The sequence below is a fragment of the Perca fluviatilis genome, chromosome 24 (assembly GCF_010015445.1).
Source record: "Perca fluviatilis chromosome 24, GENO_Pfluv_1.0, whole genome shotgun sequence".
In the NCBI taxonomy this organism is placed as follows: Eukaryota; Metazoa; Chordata; class Actinopteri; order Perciformes; family Percidae; genus Perca; species Perca fluviatilis.
Window position 1 is genome coordinate 21,389,790 of NC_053135.1, and position 19,535 is coordinate 21,409,324.

General features: G+C 43.0%; 2 protein-coding genes and 1 pseudogene across 3 annotated transcripts in view; 2 read left to right on the plus strand and 1 right to left on the minus strand.

The window, feature by feature from the left end:
• cdk15 (cyclin-dependent kinase 15) overlaps positions 1–2,621 on the plus strand; it is a 19,796-nt gene extending 17,175 nt beyond the window's left edge. For both annotated transcript variants that reach the window (XM_039793682.1, XM_039793683.1), the window contains exons 11-13: positions 752–800; positions 1,529–1,671; positions 2,248–2,621. In XM_039793682.1, the coding sequence (XP_039649616.1) occupies positions 752–800; positions 1,529–1,671; positions 2,248–2,363 (308 nt within the window). In that variant the 3' untranslated portion in view covers positions 2,364–2,621. The remainder of the gene's footprint in view (positions 1–751; positions 801–1,528; positions 1,672–2,247) is intronic.
• LOC120554014 overlaps positions 1–19,535 on the minus strand; it is a 256,741-nt gene that overhangs the window by 89,509 nt on the left and 147,697 nt on the right. The gene's annotated exons all lie outside the window — the stretch shown is intronic.
• On the plus strand, positions 9,488–15,658 carry LOC120554654 (annotated as a pseudogene).

Consider the following 19,535-nt stretch of genomic DNA (forward strand, 5'->3'; position numbering starts at 1 on the left):
CTAACGCACAAATACTCACACTAACACACAAATACTCACACTAACACACAAATACTCACACTAACGCACAAATACACTAACGCACAAATACTCACACTATCTTCTCGTAGTACAGGGTGTGTGTGTGTCTGTGTCTGTGTCTGTCTGTGGTGTGTGTGTGTGTGTGTGTCTGTGTCTGTCTGTGGTGTGTGTGTGTGTGTGTGTGTGTGTGTGTGTCTGTCTGTGGTGTGTGTGTGTGTGTGTCTGTGTCTGTCTGTGGTGTGTGTGTGTGTGTGTGTGTGTTTAGAAATTAAACAAAAACTTCCAGAGAAGCGACAACAACTTTTATTCTGAAAATATTCGGACTTTTTTCCAACATATTCCAACTTTTATTCTGAAATATTCAGTCTTTTCTGCTACAGGTCTTTTTAATATTGTATATATATTCTGCAGAAGTAAATATATTTTTTTGGTCATAGAAAAGGTGTGCAGAAGTACTTTTTACAGTAATACTGTTTAATACTGCCACAAGGCATCATTCTGTGATTAATTAAATGCCACTTAGCAACACAGTAATACAGCAGAGATTAACGTTACCACAATGTGCTGCTTGACACGTAGCCTAGCTAACGTTAATGCTAACGTTAATGCTAATGCTAGGTGGATAACATCATAGGGTTACAGCATTGTTCAACACGCTCATATAGTTATTAGTAGTAGGATTGTTTTGACCACAGATGAAAAGTAAAATAAATCTCTCTCCTCTCCACAGAGCTGTTCCTCCACTCAGAGCCCAAGCAGTTCAGGAGCGTCTGGAAAAGGTGGGAAAACAGACAATCAGTCTGACTTTCATCAGCTGCACAGTAGAGGCTAAAGGGTTAGCATGTAGCATGTGTGTTCCAGGCTAAAGGCTTAGCATGTAGCTTGTGTGTTCCAGGCTGGAGTGTTAGCATGTAGCCTGTGTGTTCCAGGCTAAAGGGTTAGCATGTAGCCTGTGTGTTCCAGGCTACAGTGTTAGCATGTAGTCTGTGTGTTCCAGGCTACAGTGTTAGCATGTAGTCTGTGTGTTCCAGGCTGAAGTGTTAGCATGTAGCTTGTGTGTTCCAGGCTGAAGTGTTAGCATGTAGCCTGTGTGTTCCAGGCTGGAGTGTTAGCATGTAGCTTGTGTGTTCCAGGCTGAAGTGTTAGCATGTAGCTTGTGTGTTCCAGGCTGAAGTGTTAGCATGTAGTCTGTGTGTTCCAGGCTACAGTGTTAGCATGTAGTCTGTGTGTTCCAGGCTACAGTGTTAGCATGTAGTCTGTGTGTTCCAGGCTGGAGTGTTAGCATGTAGCTTGTGTGTTCCAGGCTGAAGTGTTAGCATGTAGCTTGTGTGTTCCAGGCTGAAGTGTTAGCATGTAGCTTGTGTGTTCCAGGCTGAAGTGTTAGCATGTAGCTTGTGTGTTCCAGGCTGAAGTGTTAGCATGTAGCTTGTGTGTTCCAGGCTGAAGTGTTAGCATGTAGCTTGTGTGTTCCAGGCTGGAGTGTTAGCATGTAGCTTGTGTGTTCCAGGCTGGAGCAGCTGCCCTATAAGACGGAGGATCTGGTCCAGAGGATGCTGACGGTCGTCCCCGGCGACCGTATCTCAGCGCAGGCGGCCCTGCAGCATCCGTACTTCAGCACGCTGCCGACTCCCATCATGCACCTGAGAGACAGTGAGACACCAACAGACACACACTTTACATTACTTTACTCTGTGTGTGTGTGTGTGTGTGTGTGTGTGTATATATGTGTGTGTGTCTGTGTGTGTGTCTTTTTTTGTGTATCTGTATGTGTCTGTCTCTCTGTGTTTCTGTGTGTGTCTGTTTCTATGTGTGTGTGTTTCTGTGTTTGTGTGTCTGTGTGTTTCTGTGTGTTTGTGTGTTTTTCTGTGTGTGTGTGTTTGTGTGTTTTTCTGTGTGTGTTTGTGTGTGTTTGTGTGTGTGTTTGTGTGTGTTTCTGTCTGTGTGTGTGTGTGTGTTACATTCCTAGTCATGTTTTGTCTTTGTAGTTATGCCTTTTTTACGTCTAAAAAGTGACCCAAACATCTAAATACTAGTAAAGTATACCAGTAACATCAGTCTGAAGGTCAGACACTGAAACAAAAGCTACCAAACCACCCAACCTTCACTATCTATTATGTCTGATTATTGTCTTATTGCTTATTTTGGATGGGGGTGCTACATGCTAACAGAGCTACGAGCTAACAGAGTCAACCACTCCTCCATCTTGTCCTCCTCTCTCTTTATCAGCCGTGTCCATCTTCAAGGTGCCCGGCGTGCGTCTGGAGACGGAGGTCAGAGACACCTTCAACCCCGGGCGCAGAGTCAGACCCTCGCTGTTGCCTGGCAACGCCAAGTTCTGGTGAAGAGACGCTAGCAGACGGCTAGCAGACAGGAACAAGCCCTCGGATAGACACACGGGCAGAGTGGACACTTACAGCATGTCTGAGTGGATTTGAACGCACCATAAGTAGACTTTCTGCATCCTCTAAACACACACATGCGCACACAAATGCACGTACGCACACGAGCATGATGCGCGCACATCCATAGACACACACACAGACACACAGACACACACACACACAGAGAGACATATACACACACACACAGAGACACGCACATACACACACACACACACACAGAGACACGCATATACACACACACACACACACACACACACACACACACACACACACACACACAGAGAGACATATACACACACCGACACACAAACACACAGTCATATGCATGCACGCGTTCACATACACACACACAGACACACCGACACACAAACACACAGTCATATGCATGCACGCGTTCACATACACACACAGACACACACACACACAGACACACCGACACACAAACACACAGTCATATGCATGCACGCGTTCACATACACACACACACACACACACACAAACACACACACACACACACACACACACACACACACACAGACACACACACACAGACACACACAAACACACACACATACACAGACACATACACACACAGCGTATGTAGTCTGGATTATGGAGAGTCCAGTAGACCATGTAGACCAGACTCCAGACAGATTTTGGGCTGTTTAGAGGTCTGATCTGGTCCAGAACCAGAGAGCAGTAGTCTCTACGTAATCACAACGCTAACGCTAACGCTAACCATCTGCCAACACAGAGAGGATCAGGTGTTTCTGATGAATACTGGAGGAAAATATGAACATAATTTGGCTTTTAATTGTCCCTAAAACTCAGCAACTGTCCAGGATGTTGTCTTCTGACGTAAAGTCCAAAAGTTCCTCTCTAACTTCCTGTAAACACCCCGGGGAGTTTTCCCAGAATGCATCATGTTAATGAGCTGTAATCTGTGTATTTGTTGGTTTAAATCTCAAATGTTCCTTCCCGGTTAGTTTCAGTCCTTCGGGGGGGCCGTTAGCATTCGTTAGCATTCGTTAGCAGAGTCCCAGCAGATGACTGATTCATGAGTTCATGTCTCAGGATGAATTATGAATGAATTATTTGGTATTTGTTCTGTAATAAAATCTGAAGAGTTTGTTTGTTGAAGTCTTTGAATCAGAAGATATTCTTCTTAGTGTAGACATGGTGCTCTCTGAGTGTGAACTCTTTTTACTCTATTTCATCATTTTATTTCTCTAAAACATTTCAAATTAATTAATACAGTTAGAAAGATGTTAGATAGGTTTCTCGCTGCCTTTTTGCTGCCTGTTTGTGGCCTTTTTGGCTGCCTTTTTGTGGCCTTTTTGTCTACTTTTTGCAGCCTTTTTGTTACCTTTTTGCTGCCTGTTTGTTGCCTTTTTGTCATCTTTTCCTCTGCCTTTTTGTCACCTTTTGCAGCCTTTTTGTCACCTTTTTGCAGCCTTTTTGTCACCTTTTTGTCACCTTTTTGTCACCTTTTTGTCACCTTTTTGTCATCTTTTTGTCATCTTTTGGTCACCTTTTTGTCATCTTTTTGTCTACTTTTTGTCGCCTTTTTGTTGCCTTTTTGTGTCCTTGTCATCTCCTTCCCACCACCTTATCGCCTCCATGTCTTCTCGCCACCTTTTCGCCTCCTTCATATCTCCTCACTGCCTTTTCGCCTCCTTCATATCTCCTCGCCACCTCCTCGCCACCTTCTCTGCACTTTTTTGTCCCCTTTTTCGCCGGCTGTTCACCGCCTTTTGTCGCCTTTCACTTTTAAAGAGAGTTTAAAGTTGAACTGAAGTCTGAGAAGCTAGCGCTAACTTTAGCCTCCGGTAGCGAATAAAATATGCAGCTTTTTGGCGTCTAAGTATTTGTTTTTGTGGTTTAATATAACAGGAAGTCGTCTAAAGTTTGATCCCTGGGAGGAGATCAAAGCTCTGACTTCTGATTTATTTATGATTAGTGTCGAGCGTCGTGTCATCAGACGGACGCCGAAAACACAAAGACATAAATATTCACTTTTATCTCTCCGACCAATCAGACGCCTCTCCTGTCAGTCAAAACGCAAAGAAGAAGAAGAAGAAGAAGAAGAATATAAAGTAAATTAACTTGTTTTTTTGTCTCAAACATTCATTTACATCTTTCAAACTTTAAATTCAACTTTTGAGACAAACAAGTCACGGAGAAACAAAGTAAAGAGAAGAACCAGATCTCCACGTCTCTTTATCATCCCAAATATAACCAGAAACGGCAGCGACAAAGGCGTCAAAACAGCGACAAAAAATGCAGAAAAAAGAGACAAAGAAGGGCAAAATAAATGAAAAAAGGCGAAGTCTGTTTTGATGCACAAATGAAGATGATAAAATGTGGAGACTGTCTGATTTTCTGTGTTTAAAGGACTATTCCGGCGCAAAATTTGAAGGATTCAATACTTTATTACCATACAACTCGGTACAAGTTGCTAGGAATGTGCTTCAGTGTGCTCATGACAGGACATCAACACAATACAACAACAATCACCATAGAGCTAATATATACACATATGGTATCCCACATGGGATCACACTTAACACAGGCAGATAAGAAAGGCAGAACCTAGGGGTAATACTAGAGGGGTGAATCTTCACTGATCTCCTGATCCCGATTATCATGTCAGAGATTCAGTACGATATCTCGATGCATCAAATCCATGTTTCTATTAAAGTCATGTAGGATATTTACTTCATAGCTTTTCAAGCTTCAAAAACCAAACATTCTGCAGTGCTCTAATCAGGGTTCAATTTCACTTTTTTATCCACCAGCCAAATGGCTAGTGAATGTTGAAATGTTACCACTTTAATAGATTACCATTATGTTTTTGGCTGGTGAGTGAAGCTAATCTACCAGCCACTTGCATATTTTACCAGCATTTGGCTAATAAATGGTGCTAATTTTGAACCCTGGCTCTAATACTAAATAAATTGGATACATGAAACTATACAGCACTGAGCACATGGCACCTCCTGAATGTGTTAACATACCAGAATATGTAAACAGAAATGTTGTTAGGCCGACATTACATTATAAACAGAAATAATGGATTATGAGCCGGCCGATTATCGATGCAGCATCGTCCACGATTCCATGCATCCATTATCTGATTAATTTCAACACCTCTAGCAACTACACTGGAAAGAATGAAATGTCTGAATATGAACAGGATGCTGTTTGAAGGGTTTTAATTCTGTTAAAATAAACACATATATATATTCACACACAACCTCATCCACCACGAACTGGTTGTCCTTCTGGGTCAAAACTGAAAATTAACTTTTTTTTTGTCAACAATGTTTTAAATTCATGGTCATTAAACTATTCGATGCATCGATTATTTGATTAATTTCAACACCTCTACGTAATATAACATATGTGTACCGAGTCAAACGCAAAGCCGGTGGTTAGCTGCTAACGCTAGCCTTTAGGGCAGATGGTAAAGCTCTATTTCTCCACCACTAACTGTCACCTTTTTGTCGCCTGTTTTGCTGCCATTTTGTTGCCTTTTGTCACTTTTTTGCTGCCTTTTTCACGCCTTTTTGTTGCCTGTTTTTCTGCCTTTTTGACGCCTTTTTGTTGCCTGTTTTGCTGCCTTTTTGACGCCTTTTTGTTGCCTGTTTTGCTGCCTTTTTGACGCCTTTTTGTTGCCTGTTTTTCTGCCTTTTTGACGCCTTTTTGTTGCCTGTTTTGCTGCCTTTTTGACGCCTTTTTGTTGCCTGTTTTGCTGCCTTTTTGACGCCTTTTTGTTGCCTGTTTTGCTGCCTTTTTGACTCCTTTTTGTTGCCTGTTTTTCTGCCTTTTTGACGCCTTTTTGTGGCCTGTTTTGCTGCCTTTTTGACGCCTTTTTGTTGCCTGTTTTGCTGCCTTTTTCACGCCTTTTTGTTGCCTGTTTTGCTGCCTTTTTCATGCCTTTTTGTTGCCTGTTTTGCTGCCTTTTGGACGCCTTTTTGTTGCCTGTTTTGCTGCCTTTTTGACCTCTTGTTGCCTGTTTTGCTGCCTTTTTCCCGCCTTTTTGTTGCCTGTTTTGCTGCCTTTTTGACGCCTTTTTGTTGCCTGTTTTGCTGCCTTTTTCACGCCTTTTTGTTGCCTGTTTTGCTGCCTTTTTCACGCCTTTTTGTTGCCTGTTTTGCTGCCTTTTTACGCCTTTTTGTTGGGCCTTGTTTTGCTGCCTTTTTCACGCTTTTGTTGCCTGTTTTGCTTGCCTTTTCACGCCTTTTGTTGCCTGTTTTGCTGCCTTTTTCACACCCCTTTTTGTTGCCTGTTTTGCTGCCTTTTTGACGCCTTTTTGTTGCCTGTTTTGCTGCCTTTTTCACGCCTTTTTGTTGCCTGTTTTGCTGCCTTTTTCACGCCTTTTTGTTGCCTGTTTTCATCTTTTTTACTGCCTTTTTCACTGTTTTTTTGTTGCCTTTCTTGAGGAAAGACTCCTAAAGTCTAATTTTTTTAAAGAAAAAAGTTCAAATATTTTTTTAGAAAATAATGTAATACTTTCACAATAAAAGTCTCATATTTTCAGAAGAAAAAGTCACATTTAAAAAAAAGTCACATATTTTCACAATAAGAGTCAGAATATTTGAAGAAAGTTCCAGACTCAGGATGATTGGGAATAATTTTATAAATGTGCTAGCTTTCGGGCAGAGGGTAAATCTCTATTTCTCCATCACTAACGAGGCTCAACATATCACCCCACTTCCACGGTAGCATCATGAGGGTCCCTACATGTAAACACAAGCATTCAGGACTTTGTAGGCCTAAGTGTACAGACAGTTTATTACAAAGATTAGTAGTAGAAGAGTTTATAAAGACAGTAGCGTGCGGGTGCCATCTTGGGAAAAATCTTGGTCATCACCACTCGAACGCCGAATGCCGTGCTGTAATGGCAAAATTACATTTAAGCATGAACCATAAGCGAACTAAGCCCCCAAGAGCGCTTGAAATGTCCCACAATAGAGCTCCTAACAGAGCCGGTCTATTTAAAGATAGCGTTGCTGCTAATAGGTCTCCCATTAGTCTTTAAAATGCTTATTTGTACATTAGGAGTGCTTAAACTAATATTTACAATACACAAGTTGGTTTAGTGCCAAGTGCAGTAGTCCTGCTTAGGGCCCCCAAAAGTCTAGGGCCGGCCCTGAGCATGATTCTTTCATATTCTTGTCTTATTATTTCTGTTTTAGTTTTATCTCACAATGCTGAAAGAGAGTTTCTCTCATGTCTCACATGTTGATTCTGATTCTCACTTAACTAACAAAGTCTGGACCGTAGTGTGAGCCCTGTTTGTCTGAACAGAAAGGGGCTACGAGGTCAACCCTAAAACTATCTCTCGGTACATTCATTTTGTCCCCTTATGATTGAGATACACGGCTCTAGGATGGTCAGTGTAACGCTCATCAGTTCAATGTTCTAAGCACAAACGGACATTTGGTAAAACAGAAAAATGGGTTCAAATATCCAATTTTTCATTTTTTTTTTCCCGTCTCGACAAATTTAAAAATTGGATCTTTAAATAGTTTTTCCAATTTTCAGGATCAGAAATTTAGAAAATTACAAAATTGCATCTGAGCACCAATTATTCATAATACTGCAATGATATTCTCTTCCTCTAGTTTGTGGAATATGCAGGTCATTAACTGCATATGGACCAAAAAAACTAAAAACTGATAGACTCTGTGGTCAGAGGTGTGTGTTTATTTTAATTTGTTAATTATCAAAATCCATTCCTGCTGCAAAGTAACTTCCACTACAGTGTGGAAGTGTGGTGATATTTAGAGCCTTGTTAGTTGTGTGGAAATATTGATTTACCCTCTGCCCTGAAAACTAAGCTAATTACTGTTTTTTCGGTAGCTTGTTTAAAGCTAGAGATACATTAGATTAGCATGACAACATGTCCCAGAGAACGGTCGACTCGATGCACATGAGTTATTAAGCCTTAAGTTCAATTTGTGCCGGAATTGTCCTTTAATATTAAAGAGGCAGCAGAGGGAGTTGGACATTTGAAGATTAATAATGAAAACATGGAGCCCAGAGGTTAGTCTGAACAGGTTGACTGTCCAGTTTGTTGTCCTGAGTCTCCCTCTATCTCCCTCTGTTTCTTCTGATTTAGCGAGAAGACTAAGCCTGTGATTGGAGGAGGAGTTTCCTGGCCAATCAAACAGCAGATGGTTTCTCTTCTCTCAGCCGTCTGTTTCTCTCTGAACATACTTCTCCTCCTTCGCGCCGTCTTCATCATCAGTTTTCAAATCTGCCAAAAACTCTGCACAACACGGAAGAGAAGCTGCACATTTTCTCAGTTTCGCTTTTCGTGTTCCATTTTTACCAGGCGGTTATTGTTGTGTTGATCGACTCATCCATAACTCTCTAATCGTTGCAGATCTACAATGAACATCTGTAGAATGTATCGTTGGACTGTTGTTTTAACATCCTGACTTTTATTGAAATGTTTTTCATATCTTTCAAATCTGCAGAATATTCGGTCCTTTAACTTTTTAACTTTCTTTCTTACGTCCTTTGGTGACAGAGAGCACATATTCTGCATCTGCAGATCTGAGCCTTTTCTGCATCAGGTTATGATGCAAAACTCTTTATTTATGTGAAGGAAATTCTAGGTTTTTTGGGGGGGCTGTAACCCCTCCAGCCCTGCTGTATGTAACGCCTACGATTGGACTTCTTCAGTAAGTTTTCTGAGTGTTATTTATCTATAATCTGCTTAGTTTTTCTAACACAGATATGGAGATAATAGCGCTCCAAAATTATGTCAAATGACATTTGTGTCCCCTAAAGACCCCTAAAGTCAAATTATTTTAAAGAAAAAAAGTCTAATATTTTTACTGTAGAAGTCAGAATGTTTTTTTGAAAAAAAGTCAAATATTTTTTCGAAAACAATGTAATACTTTCACGATGAAAGTCAAATATTTTCAGAAGAAAAAGTCACTTTTCAGAAAAGAAAAGTCACATATTTTTCACAATAAGATTCAGACTATTTGAAGAAGGTTCCAGGCTCAGGATAATTGGGAATAATAATATAAAGGGGCAACGTTGTGTTTTTCAGCGGAGGAACAGGTGGATCATCGGTGGTCATGGCGGCCGGGAGAAGCGTTTGGATCACGCTGGTATTCGCGCTCTTCTTCTCGTCGAGTGCCGCTCAGCACTTCCCCGGGGGTTCAATGCCGGAGCGTGGCGTCTGCCAGCCGGTCTCCATCCCGCTGTGCGCCGACATCGCCTACAACCGGACCGTCATGCCCAACCTGCTGGGCCACGGGCGCCAGGAGGACGCCGGGCTGGAGGTGCACCAGTTCTACCCGCTGGTGGCGGTGCGCTGCTCGCCGGAGCTGCGCTTCTTCCTGTGCTCGGTGTACGCGCCGGTGTGCACGGTCCTGGAGCGTGCCATCCCGCCCTGCAGGTATGGACCTTTAGCATTTCCCCCCCCCCAGGCTTACAGAAATGGTTTAACCCTAACTGCTCGGCAGCCAATGGGAACATAGGACTCTCACCTATTCATACTGGAAAAGTGGCCACAGGGCTCCAAATCACACAAACAGACACACACACACATGCATCGCATACACACTATGTATTGTCTACAAGTTAGACAGACACACACAGACATACAGACACAAACACACCGCGCACACACAATACATGTTGTCTATGTGTTAGACAGACACACAGACACAAACACACGCACACACACACCCACACACTCTGCGTATTGTCAACGTGTTAGACAGACACACACACAAAGACACACACACACACACACACACACACACATACACAGACACAGAAACAAAAACACACACACACACAATACATGTTGTGTTAGACATCACGTTTATATTTGACCTGATTGGCTTTCCGTACTCAGGGCGCTGTGTGAGCGTGCTCGCCGCGGCTGCGAGCCGCTCATGAACACGTTCGGCTTCCAGTGGCCCGAGGCGCTGCGCTGCCGGAACTTCCCGGTGCACGGCGCCGGAGAGATCTGCGTGGGCCAGAACACCACCGACACACGCGGTGACATGGGCGACCTCAGCCCGGGCATCGAACCGCCGACTGACCCAACAGACCCGCCATTCACCTGCCCCCCGCAGCTCAGGGTGAGCGCCTAAACATACTCGAGTTTTTTTTTTGTTTTTTTTTCTGAACTGTTTAGATTTTTTTTCTAAAATATTTCATCTTTATTCACAATGTTGCCATCTGGATCACGCTTTAAACTCCAAAACTCAACCAACTGAACACTCTTTTGTACCTGCAGCCATTCTACTGCTTAATGCTATAAAGAACCACAGATAACTTACTCATATGTTTTTATTAATTACATCACTGCACTTCTGAATAGTCTGACTTATTTTTCCAAAACATACTGACCTTTTCCTATGGCCAGTTGGCCAGTGTGAATGCAAATGTTAAGACCGGTTTGAAGGAGAGTAGTTAGTAGATCTGTTTAGAAATGGACTGTTCCTATAACTACATTCCTCTAACTACTCAGTCAGAAAGAGGCTATTTATTTCTCTGTAATATTCTCCCAGGTGCCTCCCTGTCTCGGCCACCACTTCCTGGGTGCAGCGGACTGCGGCGCCCCCTGCGATGCCTCTGCCCACGGCGGTCTGATGGATTTCAGCGTGGCGGAGCTAAAGTTTCTGCGGATCTTTGTGGGCGTCTGCTCGGCGCTGAGCTGCGTCAGCTCGCTGTTCGCCGTGCTCAGCTTCCTGTTGGAGCCGCGGCGCTTCAGATACCCCGAGAGGCCGGTGGGCTTCCTGTCCGGCTGCTGCTTCATGGTGGCGGCCGCCTACCTGGCCGGCTTCCTGCTGGGAGACACGGCCGCCTGTATCACCCATCAGACATCCCGGCTCAGGTATGTGCTGATTTAGTGGTGTAGTCTACGGATACGCCAACCCAGTCTCACGGCAGTACGTGAAATGGTCACGTGATTTTTAAATCTATTGATCGTGTTCACGGGGACATTTTTGTTGTTTATTTCGTGGTGGCCAGAACGAAATGGTCTATAGAGAGATTCACGGGAAAAGCAAAAATCACACTCAGGGGCTGGACGCCTCAACGCTGGGAGACGGCCACAGGGAACGCGCGACAATAACGGACGGTTAACGGGAAACAAAACTCCACGCCGGAACACGATCCCCGGTCTCTGGCGTGGAAAGTCCGGAATTGATTGATCCATCCACCACCCCAACCAACCTCCTTACACGGATTTTCGGCATTTAATACTACTCGCCAGCGCAGACATGCTGTGATCACGACATATGCTTCCCATTTAGATACATTACTTTACATTGGTCCTGGCCACCACAAATTAAACGACAAAAATGTCCCTGTGACCACAAATCAATAGATTAAAAATACGTGACCATTTCACGACCTGTACGAGAGGGCTGGATACGCAGGTATACAGAGTATACTTTTTTTGTACCTGCAGTCATTCTACTGCTTACTTCTATAAAGAACCAGAGATAACTTATTGACTTACTATTTATTGATTGTTTACTGTGTTTTATTGTTTTTAACTATGCCTGCAAGGTAGGCAATCTCTGTATTGTGTGATTTGTACTATACTATCTGCTGCACCACAAAAGGAACTTGAACCGTTTGTTCTGAGACGACTCAGGTTTCTTTAGTCTGAGTCATGTTTTTATGCTTCTTCATGCTGAATGACATCTCTGGTAAACACAAGATCCTAAAGTGCATGACTCTGTGTTGAGAAACTTACAGATCTGTCCATTAAATCAAGTCACTGTTTGAGTGTTAACCCTTGTGTGCTCTTCCCGCCAACCCTGCAACTTTTTGTTTTTCTGGGTCAACATTTTTTTCAACGTTTTGGACGTCTTTTCTCAACTTTTGTAGCTTTCCCCCCAATGTTTTTGTCACTTTTTTCAATGTTTTTTTCGCACGTTTTTGTGTGTTTTGTTCCCCCAAGGTTTTGAAGCTTTTCCCGACATTTTTGTCACTTTTTTCAACGTTCTTTTATAAAAATATTTTTTCAAATGCTATGAAAGAAACCCAAATTTCTGATATAAAAACTTTTTGAAAATGGGTCAAATATGACAACTGGATCTTAGTGTTGGGGGAGGCTCTACGCAGAGCTTTCTGGGACAATATCTTTAAGAGAAGAGTGGACTGAGAGTTTCTTTAGTCTAGGACAGACCTAATCCCAATCTTTGAGCTTGGGGCCCACTCAAACTTGTTAGCAGAGATTTCCACTAGATTTCTAAAGATGGTTTCAAAGAGACAAAGCTGTCCAATATGTCCCAGAAAGGCCAGAGTAACCTGTCACTATTCAAAGAGACAAAGCTGTCCAATATGTCCCAGAAAGGCCTGAGTAACCTGTCACTATTCAAAGAGACAAAGCTGTCCAATATGTCCCAGAAAGGCCCATTAACCTGTCACTATTCAAAGAGACAAAGCTGTCCAATATGTCCCAGAAAGGCCCGAGTAACCTGTCACTATTCAAAGAGACAAAGCTGTCCAATATGTCCCAGAAAGGCCTGAGTACCCTGTCACTATTCAAAGAGACAAAGCTGTCCAATATGTCCCAGAAAGGCCCGAAGTACCCTGTCACTATTCAAAGAGACAAAGCTGTCCAATATGTCCCAGAAAGGCCCGAGTAACCTGTCACTATTCAAAGAGACAAAGCTGTCCAATATGTCCCAGAAAGGCCTGAGTAACCTGTCACTATTCAAAGAGACAAAGCTGTCCAATATGTCCCAGAAAGGCCCATTAACCTGTCACTATTCAAAGAGACAAAGCTGTCCAATATGTCCCAGAAAGGCCCATTAACCTGTCACTATTCAAAGAGACAAAGCTGTCCAATATGTCCCAGAAAGGCCCATTAACCTGTCACTATTCAAAGAGACAAAGCTGTCCAATATGTCCCAGAAAGGCCTGAGTAACCTGTCACTATTCAAAGAGACAACGCTGTCCAATATGTCCCAGAAAGGCCCGGAAAACCTGTCACTATTCAAAGAGACAAAGCTGTCCAATATGTCCCAGAAAGGCGCTGAGTACCCTGTCACTATTCAAAGAGACAAAGCTGTCCAATATGTCCCAGAAAGGCCCATTAACCTGTCACTATTCAAAGAGACAAAGCTGTCCAATATGTCCCAGAAAGGCCCGGAAACTGTCACTATTCAAAGAGACAAAGCTGTCCAATATGTCCCAGAAAGGCCCGAGTAACCTGTCACTATTCAAAGAGACAAAGCTGTCCAATATGTCCCAGAAAGGCCTGAGTAACCTGTCACTATTCAAAGAGACAACGCTGTCCAATATGTCCCAGAAAGGCCTGAGTAACCTGTCACTATTCAAAGAGACAACGCTGTCCAATATGTCCCAGAAAGGCCTGAGTACCCTGTCACTATTCAAAGAGACAAAGCTGTCCAATATGTCCCAGAAAGGCCCATTAACCTGTCACTATTCAAAGAGACAAAGCTGTCCAATGTCCCAGAAAGGCCCGGGTAACCTGTCACTATTCAAAGAGACAAAGCTGTCCAATATGTCCCAGAAAGGCCCGGAAACCTGTCACTATTCAAAGAGACAAAGCTGTCCAATATGTCCCAGAAAGGCCTGAGTAACCTGTCACTATTCAAAGAGACAAAGCTGTCCAATATGTCCCAGAAAGGCCTGAGTAACCTGTCACTATTCAAAGAGACAAAGCTGTCCAATATGTCCCAGAAAGGCCCATTAACCTGTCACTATTCAAAGAGACAAAGCTGTCCAATATGTCCCAGAAAGGCCCGAAAACCTGTCACTATTCAAAGAGACAACGCTGTCCAATATGTCCCAGAAAGGCCTGAGTAACCTGTCACTATTCAAAGAGACAAAGCTGTCCAATATGTCCCAGAAAGGCCTGAGTACCCTGTCACTATTCAAAGAGACAAAGCTGTCCAATATGTCCCAGAAAGGCCCATTAACCTGTCACTATTCAAAGAGACAAAGCTGTCCAATATGTCCCAGAAAGGCCCATTAACCTGTCACTATTCAAAGAGACAAAGCTGTCCAATATGTCCCAGAAAGGCCAGAGTAACCTGTCACTATTCAAAGAGACAAAGCTGTCCAATATGTCCCAGAAAGGCCTGAGTAACCTGTCACTATTCAAAGAGACAAAGCTGTCCAATATGTCCCAGAAAGGCCCGAGTAACCTGTCACTATTCAAAGAGACAACGCTGTCCAATATGTCCCAGAAAGGCCCATTAACCTGTCACTATTCAAAGAGACAAAGCTGTCCAATATGTCCCAGAAAGGCCAGAGTAACCTGTCACTATTCAAAGAGACAAAGCTGTCCAATATGTCCCAGAAAGGCCCGAGTAACCTGTCTAATGTTTCATGTTTGTTTGGATTTCTGTCCATGTAGAGAGTCTCTGAGGACTTTAAAAAGCGTTTTATAAACCCAATATATTATTATTATTATTATTATTATTATTATTATTGTTGTGGTTTGAACAGCGGCAGCGTGAAGACTGTTACCCAGGGAACCAGGATGGACGTCTGCACCCTCCTCTTCGTGGTGGTCTACTTCTTCGGCATGGCGAGCGCGGCGTGGTGGCTGATCCTGTCGCTCAGCTGCTTCCTGTCGGCCGCCATGGCGTGGGGCAGCGAGGCGGTGGAGGCCAGGGCGCCGTGCTTCCACCTGTTAGCGTGGGCGCTGCCCGCGCTGCAAACCCTCGCCATCCTGGCCGCGGGGCAGGTGGACGGAGACGTGCTAACGGGCGTCTGCTACGTGGGCGTCCACAGCGTGGCGGCACTGCGGTACTTCGTGCTGGCCCCTCTGCTCGGCTACCTCTGTGTCGGCACTGCCTTCCTGCTGGCGGGCTTCGCCTCTCTCTTCAGGATCCGCGCAGCCGTGAGGCGCGGCGGTGGCGCGACAGAGCGGCTGGAGAGGCTGATGGTGAGGATGGGCGTGTTCGGCGTGCTGTACGCGGGGCCGGCCGGCGCCCTGCTGGCCTGCGGCCTGTACGAACAGGCCCTCCGGCCGCAGTGGGAGGGGGCGTGGCGCAGGAGGACGTGCAGGCGTTTCGGCGTGCTGTGCCCGGTCGGGACTGTGACCCCGGCGGCGCCGAGCTTCAGCGTGTTCGGTCATCAAATACCTGATGAGCCTGAGCACGGGGATCGGGTCGGGACTCTGGGTCTGCTCTGGGAAAACGCTGCAGACGTGGCGCCGCTTTTACACCAGACTCAGGGAGGGAGGGGGGGAGACCACTGTGTAGAGGGGGAGGGAGTGTGTGTGTTTGTGTGTGTGAGCCTGTTCTTTGTTCTAAAATGTTCCAACTTTTCATTCACAAAAATTGCTGATTGTTTATAATATATAAATAAATAAAAATTGTTTCTGAAACATTAATTCATTGAGAAAGTATTTTAAAATAATTCACTAAAATAATATATTTTGCTAACATGTAAATGATTAGAATAAATATATATATATATATATATATATATATATATATAATGATATAAATGCAGATATTAATGTCATTTTTCTTTAAAAATCGATTTTCTAATATTGCACCTGTCAATCCAGAAGGAAATATTGTTTTTTATTAATAAGGGAAAAACTTCCACTAATGAACCCTGACAAAGCACACCTGTGAAGGTAAAACCATTTCAGGTGACTACCTCATGAAGCTCATTGAGAGAACACCAAGGGTTTGCAGAGTTATCAAAAAAAGCAAAGGGGGCTACTTTGAAGAATCTAAAATATAAGACATGTTTTCAGTTATTTCACACTTTTTTGTTAAGTATATAATTCCATATGTGTTCATTCATAGTTTTGATGCCTTCAGTGAGAATCTACAATGTAAATAGTCATGAAAATAAAAAGGAAACGCATTGAATGAGGTGTGTCCAATACACACACACACACACACACACACACACACACACACACACACACACACACACACACACACACACACACACACACACACACACACACAAACACACACACACACCCACACACACACACACACACACACAGCGCAGCAGGCAGAGGAGAGATATACCATAGACTGTATATTATTAGTCTATGAGATATACCCGTTCTTTTCGGGAGACTTGTTTAAATTATGCCATATTCTATAGCCTAGATTATATTTTGTAGTTCATATTTTTGGTGTATTTGTTTTCTGATTTATTAGAAGTTGAGTTTGAGTCTGTATGATAAATGAACAGTTGTACATTAAGTGGTAACATGCTATGACATGTTATGCAGACTAAAGGGGAGACACCAACCTTTATAATTTGAATTTCTAATTTCCATCTCCCTGGGCATATACAGTGCACTACAGTAATATTGAAATGATAATTCCACATAACACTAATAGGAACACATAGGACACACCAGTGCATATGCCTATTTATTTGTTTTAATTTAAACTGACTTAAACTTATACACTAATAATAGGGATCACGTCCCACTCTTTTGAATAAGTAAAGGGTGTTTGAGCTAAACCATAAACAATTAAATTAAAGCTCAATTAGTTTTATTTTTCAATATTATTGCAATAGTTGTAGCATTATGAGGTTTTCTTGTCCGGAGATTGTTTTAATAGTAAGTGGTTATATTGTTGTGGTTTTCATTTCTAGCTGGTATTTTGGAGCCTTGCAGGTAGCCTCTGTGCTGGGGGTTGAGCACTAACAGGAAGAAGGCATCGTCTCAAACTGTTAACAGAGTTTTCTGAGCTTGTGAACTTGCGAGTTAATTCTTCTAAGAACAACCAGTAAGAACGTTCTCCCAAGAACACAAGTCTGTAGTTTGCATTCTTGGTATTGAGAAACGCCCTCTATCTCAGTTAGTGATGTGCGATACCACTTAATTCCTATTCGATCCGATACCAAGTAAATACCCAGGCTGGTATTGCCGATACCAATACCAATACTTTTATGTATTTTATTTGTAGTGTGATGTGACAACTAGTTTAAAGTAAAGTAAAAAAGTAGGCTGTAGGCTTACCAATTCCAAATTATAGCTGCATAATGACAAAACAATAAACTACTCTCATATTATTTAATTATAAAGAAAATCTCAGAACAAACTGCTTTCTGTTAGCTTGTTGTAAGAATGCTGGGATTCCGGGGAACTCTAGAACATTAAAAAAACTAAAGCCTTAACAGCGTGAATAACTTTCCCACAGTCAGTGATAACTTCTATCACGCTATCTCCCTGGACCTGGATTACTTCTGCCGCTGCGCCAAATGACTCACTGATAGAAGTCTGTCTTGCCCTAGCACCTTGCGTCTTCTCGCCCTGGACCTCTTCCTCCGACTGACTGATTATATCGTCATATTCACTCTTATGACTCAGATGTTTAGCGAGGTTTGTAGTGTTACCACTGGATTTCACTGTTCTTCCACACACTCCTGTGCAGTCTGCAGTCTTCTTCGTAGCGGGAAATTAAAAAAGGGCTGCTGCAGCGGCTGGCTCCGTCACAGAGCCGCAGTGCACACACACTGACCGGCGGAAGGAGAAGTAGTTCCTTCCCCTAACCGGATATAATTAGACCTTTCTGGTCGACAACAAGTTACTTATGATAACATAAAAACTCACTCCAAATTACTGAGTTTAAATATCGATCTTTTTATATGAGAATGAATCGATACTAGAGCAGGAGACGTTGGGATCGTAAATATCGATACTTTAGTATCGATCCGCACATCACTAGTCTCTGGCATAGACAGTATATAATGGACCAGCAGACCCCCGTCTCTGGACGGAGACCAGTGAAGGATATTAGAAGCACTTTTCCGGTGATCACTAACTTTACTGCGCAGCCTCCAACTGAGAGAGACAGCGTAAATGTGACGTGAGCAACGTGTCTGAAAGTGTGAAGTCTTCTGGTAGCTGTGCCGAGAGAAATCTCAATCATTCCCAATCTTACAGAGACGGAGAGCGTAGGTATATGTAAGGAGATAACATAGGCACAGGCTAATTACTGATCACTAACATGCTAGTTAACATTAGTAATTACTGATCACTAACATGCTAGTTAACATTAGTAATTACTGATCACTAACATGCTAGTTAACATTAGTAATTACTGATCACTAACATGCTAGTTAACATTAGTCATTAAACCTAAACAGATAATGGAAGTCCAAACTGCCTGTGAGCTTCTCCTGTACTATACGGTAATTCCTCTACTGTGTGACAGTAAGTCTCGTGGTTATGACCCAATCGTTAGCCTATTTTTATAAAAGCGTCTGCTACGGAGCCATAACGTGAGCTACAAGGTAATGGAGCCTTTTATACATTGTCGTGTTTCTTTAGAAATAAACAACGGACAAAAAGAGTCTTTAAACGCTTCCAGATGGAAAGTGGGCGGTTCCTCTTGTTTCCTGTTCAGTTTCCTGTCACTTTCCGGAGTTTGTGACGCAGTTTATTCTCTCCGTGTGAAGCTCCAGCTGAAGGTAATTTAACTCTAATGTCTGGAACGTTTTAATATAATGTGCGTAAACGTTACATCTGTAACGTGTGACTGGTGAACTCCAGCTGTGGTTAGTTTAGTTTAAGAGTAGAAAGCTGCAGAGAAACCAACTCAACTGGACTTGTGGTTAATAACTGGCGTCTTCACAAAGATCCGCCATGTTGTGTGGATATCTGGGAGTGTTTCTGTCTTATAGATCCTTTATTTCTTATGATAAACCCATTGGACATTTCCAGCAGCGTTTAGCAGCAAAAAGATTAAAGAAGAGAAGCGCTTCTTTTCTCCGTCTGTAGCGCGAGGTGGGGTGATGGGGTCTCTAAATAATACTTTATTTTAAACATTTTAAACATTGTCTGGCACCGTTTAAATTCTGTTTGGTTTCAGAGGAAGTTCAACATAATGAAAGTGTTGAAGTAAGGCGGTACAAAAAGGTTTTAAGCCCCTGGCCTGATGTGGCTGGTGTATATCCATAGACAGTATATAATGGACCAACAGACCCCGTTGCTCTGGACGGAGACCAGTGAAGGATATTAGAAGCACTTTTCCGGTGATGGACAGCTTTACTGCGCAGCCTCCAACTGAGAGAGAACAGCGTAAATGTGATGTGAGCAACGTGTCTGAAAGTGTGAAGTCTTCTGGTAGCTGTGCCGAGAGAAATCTCAAT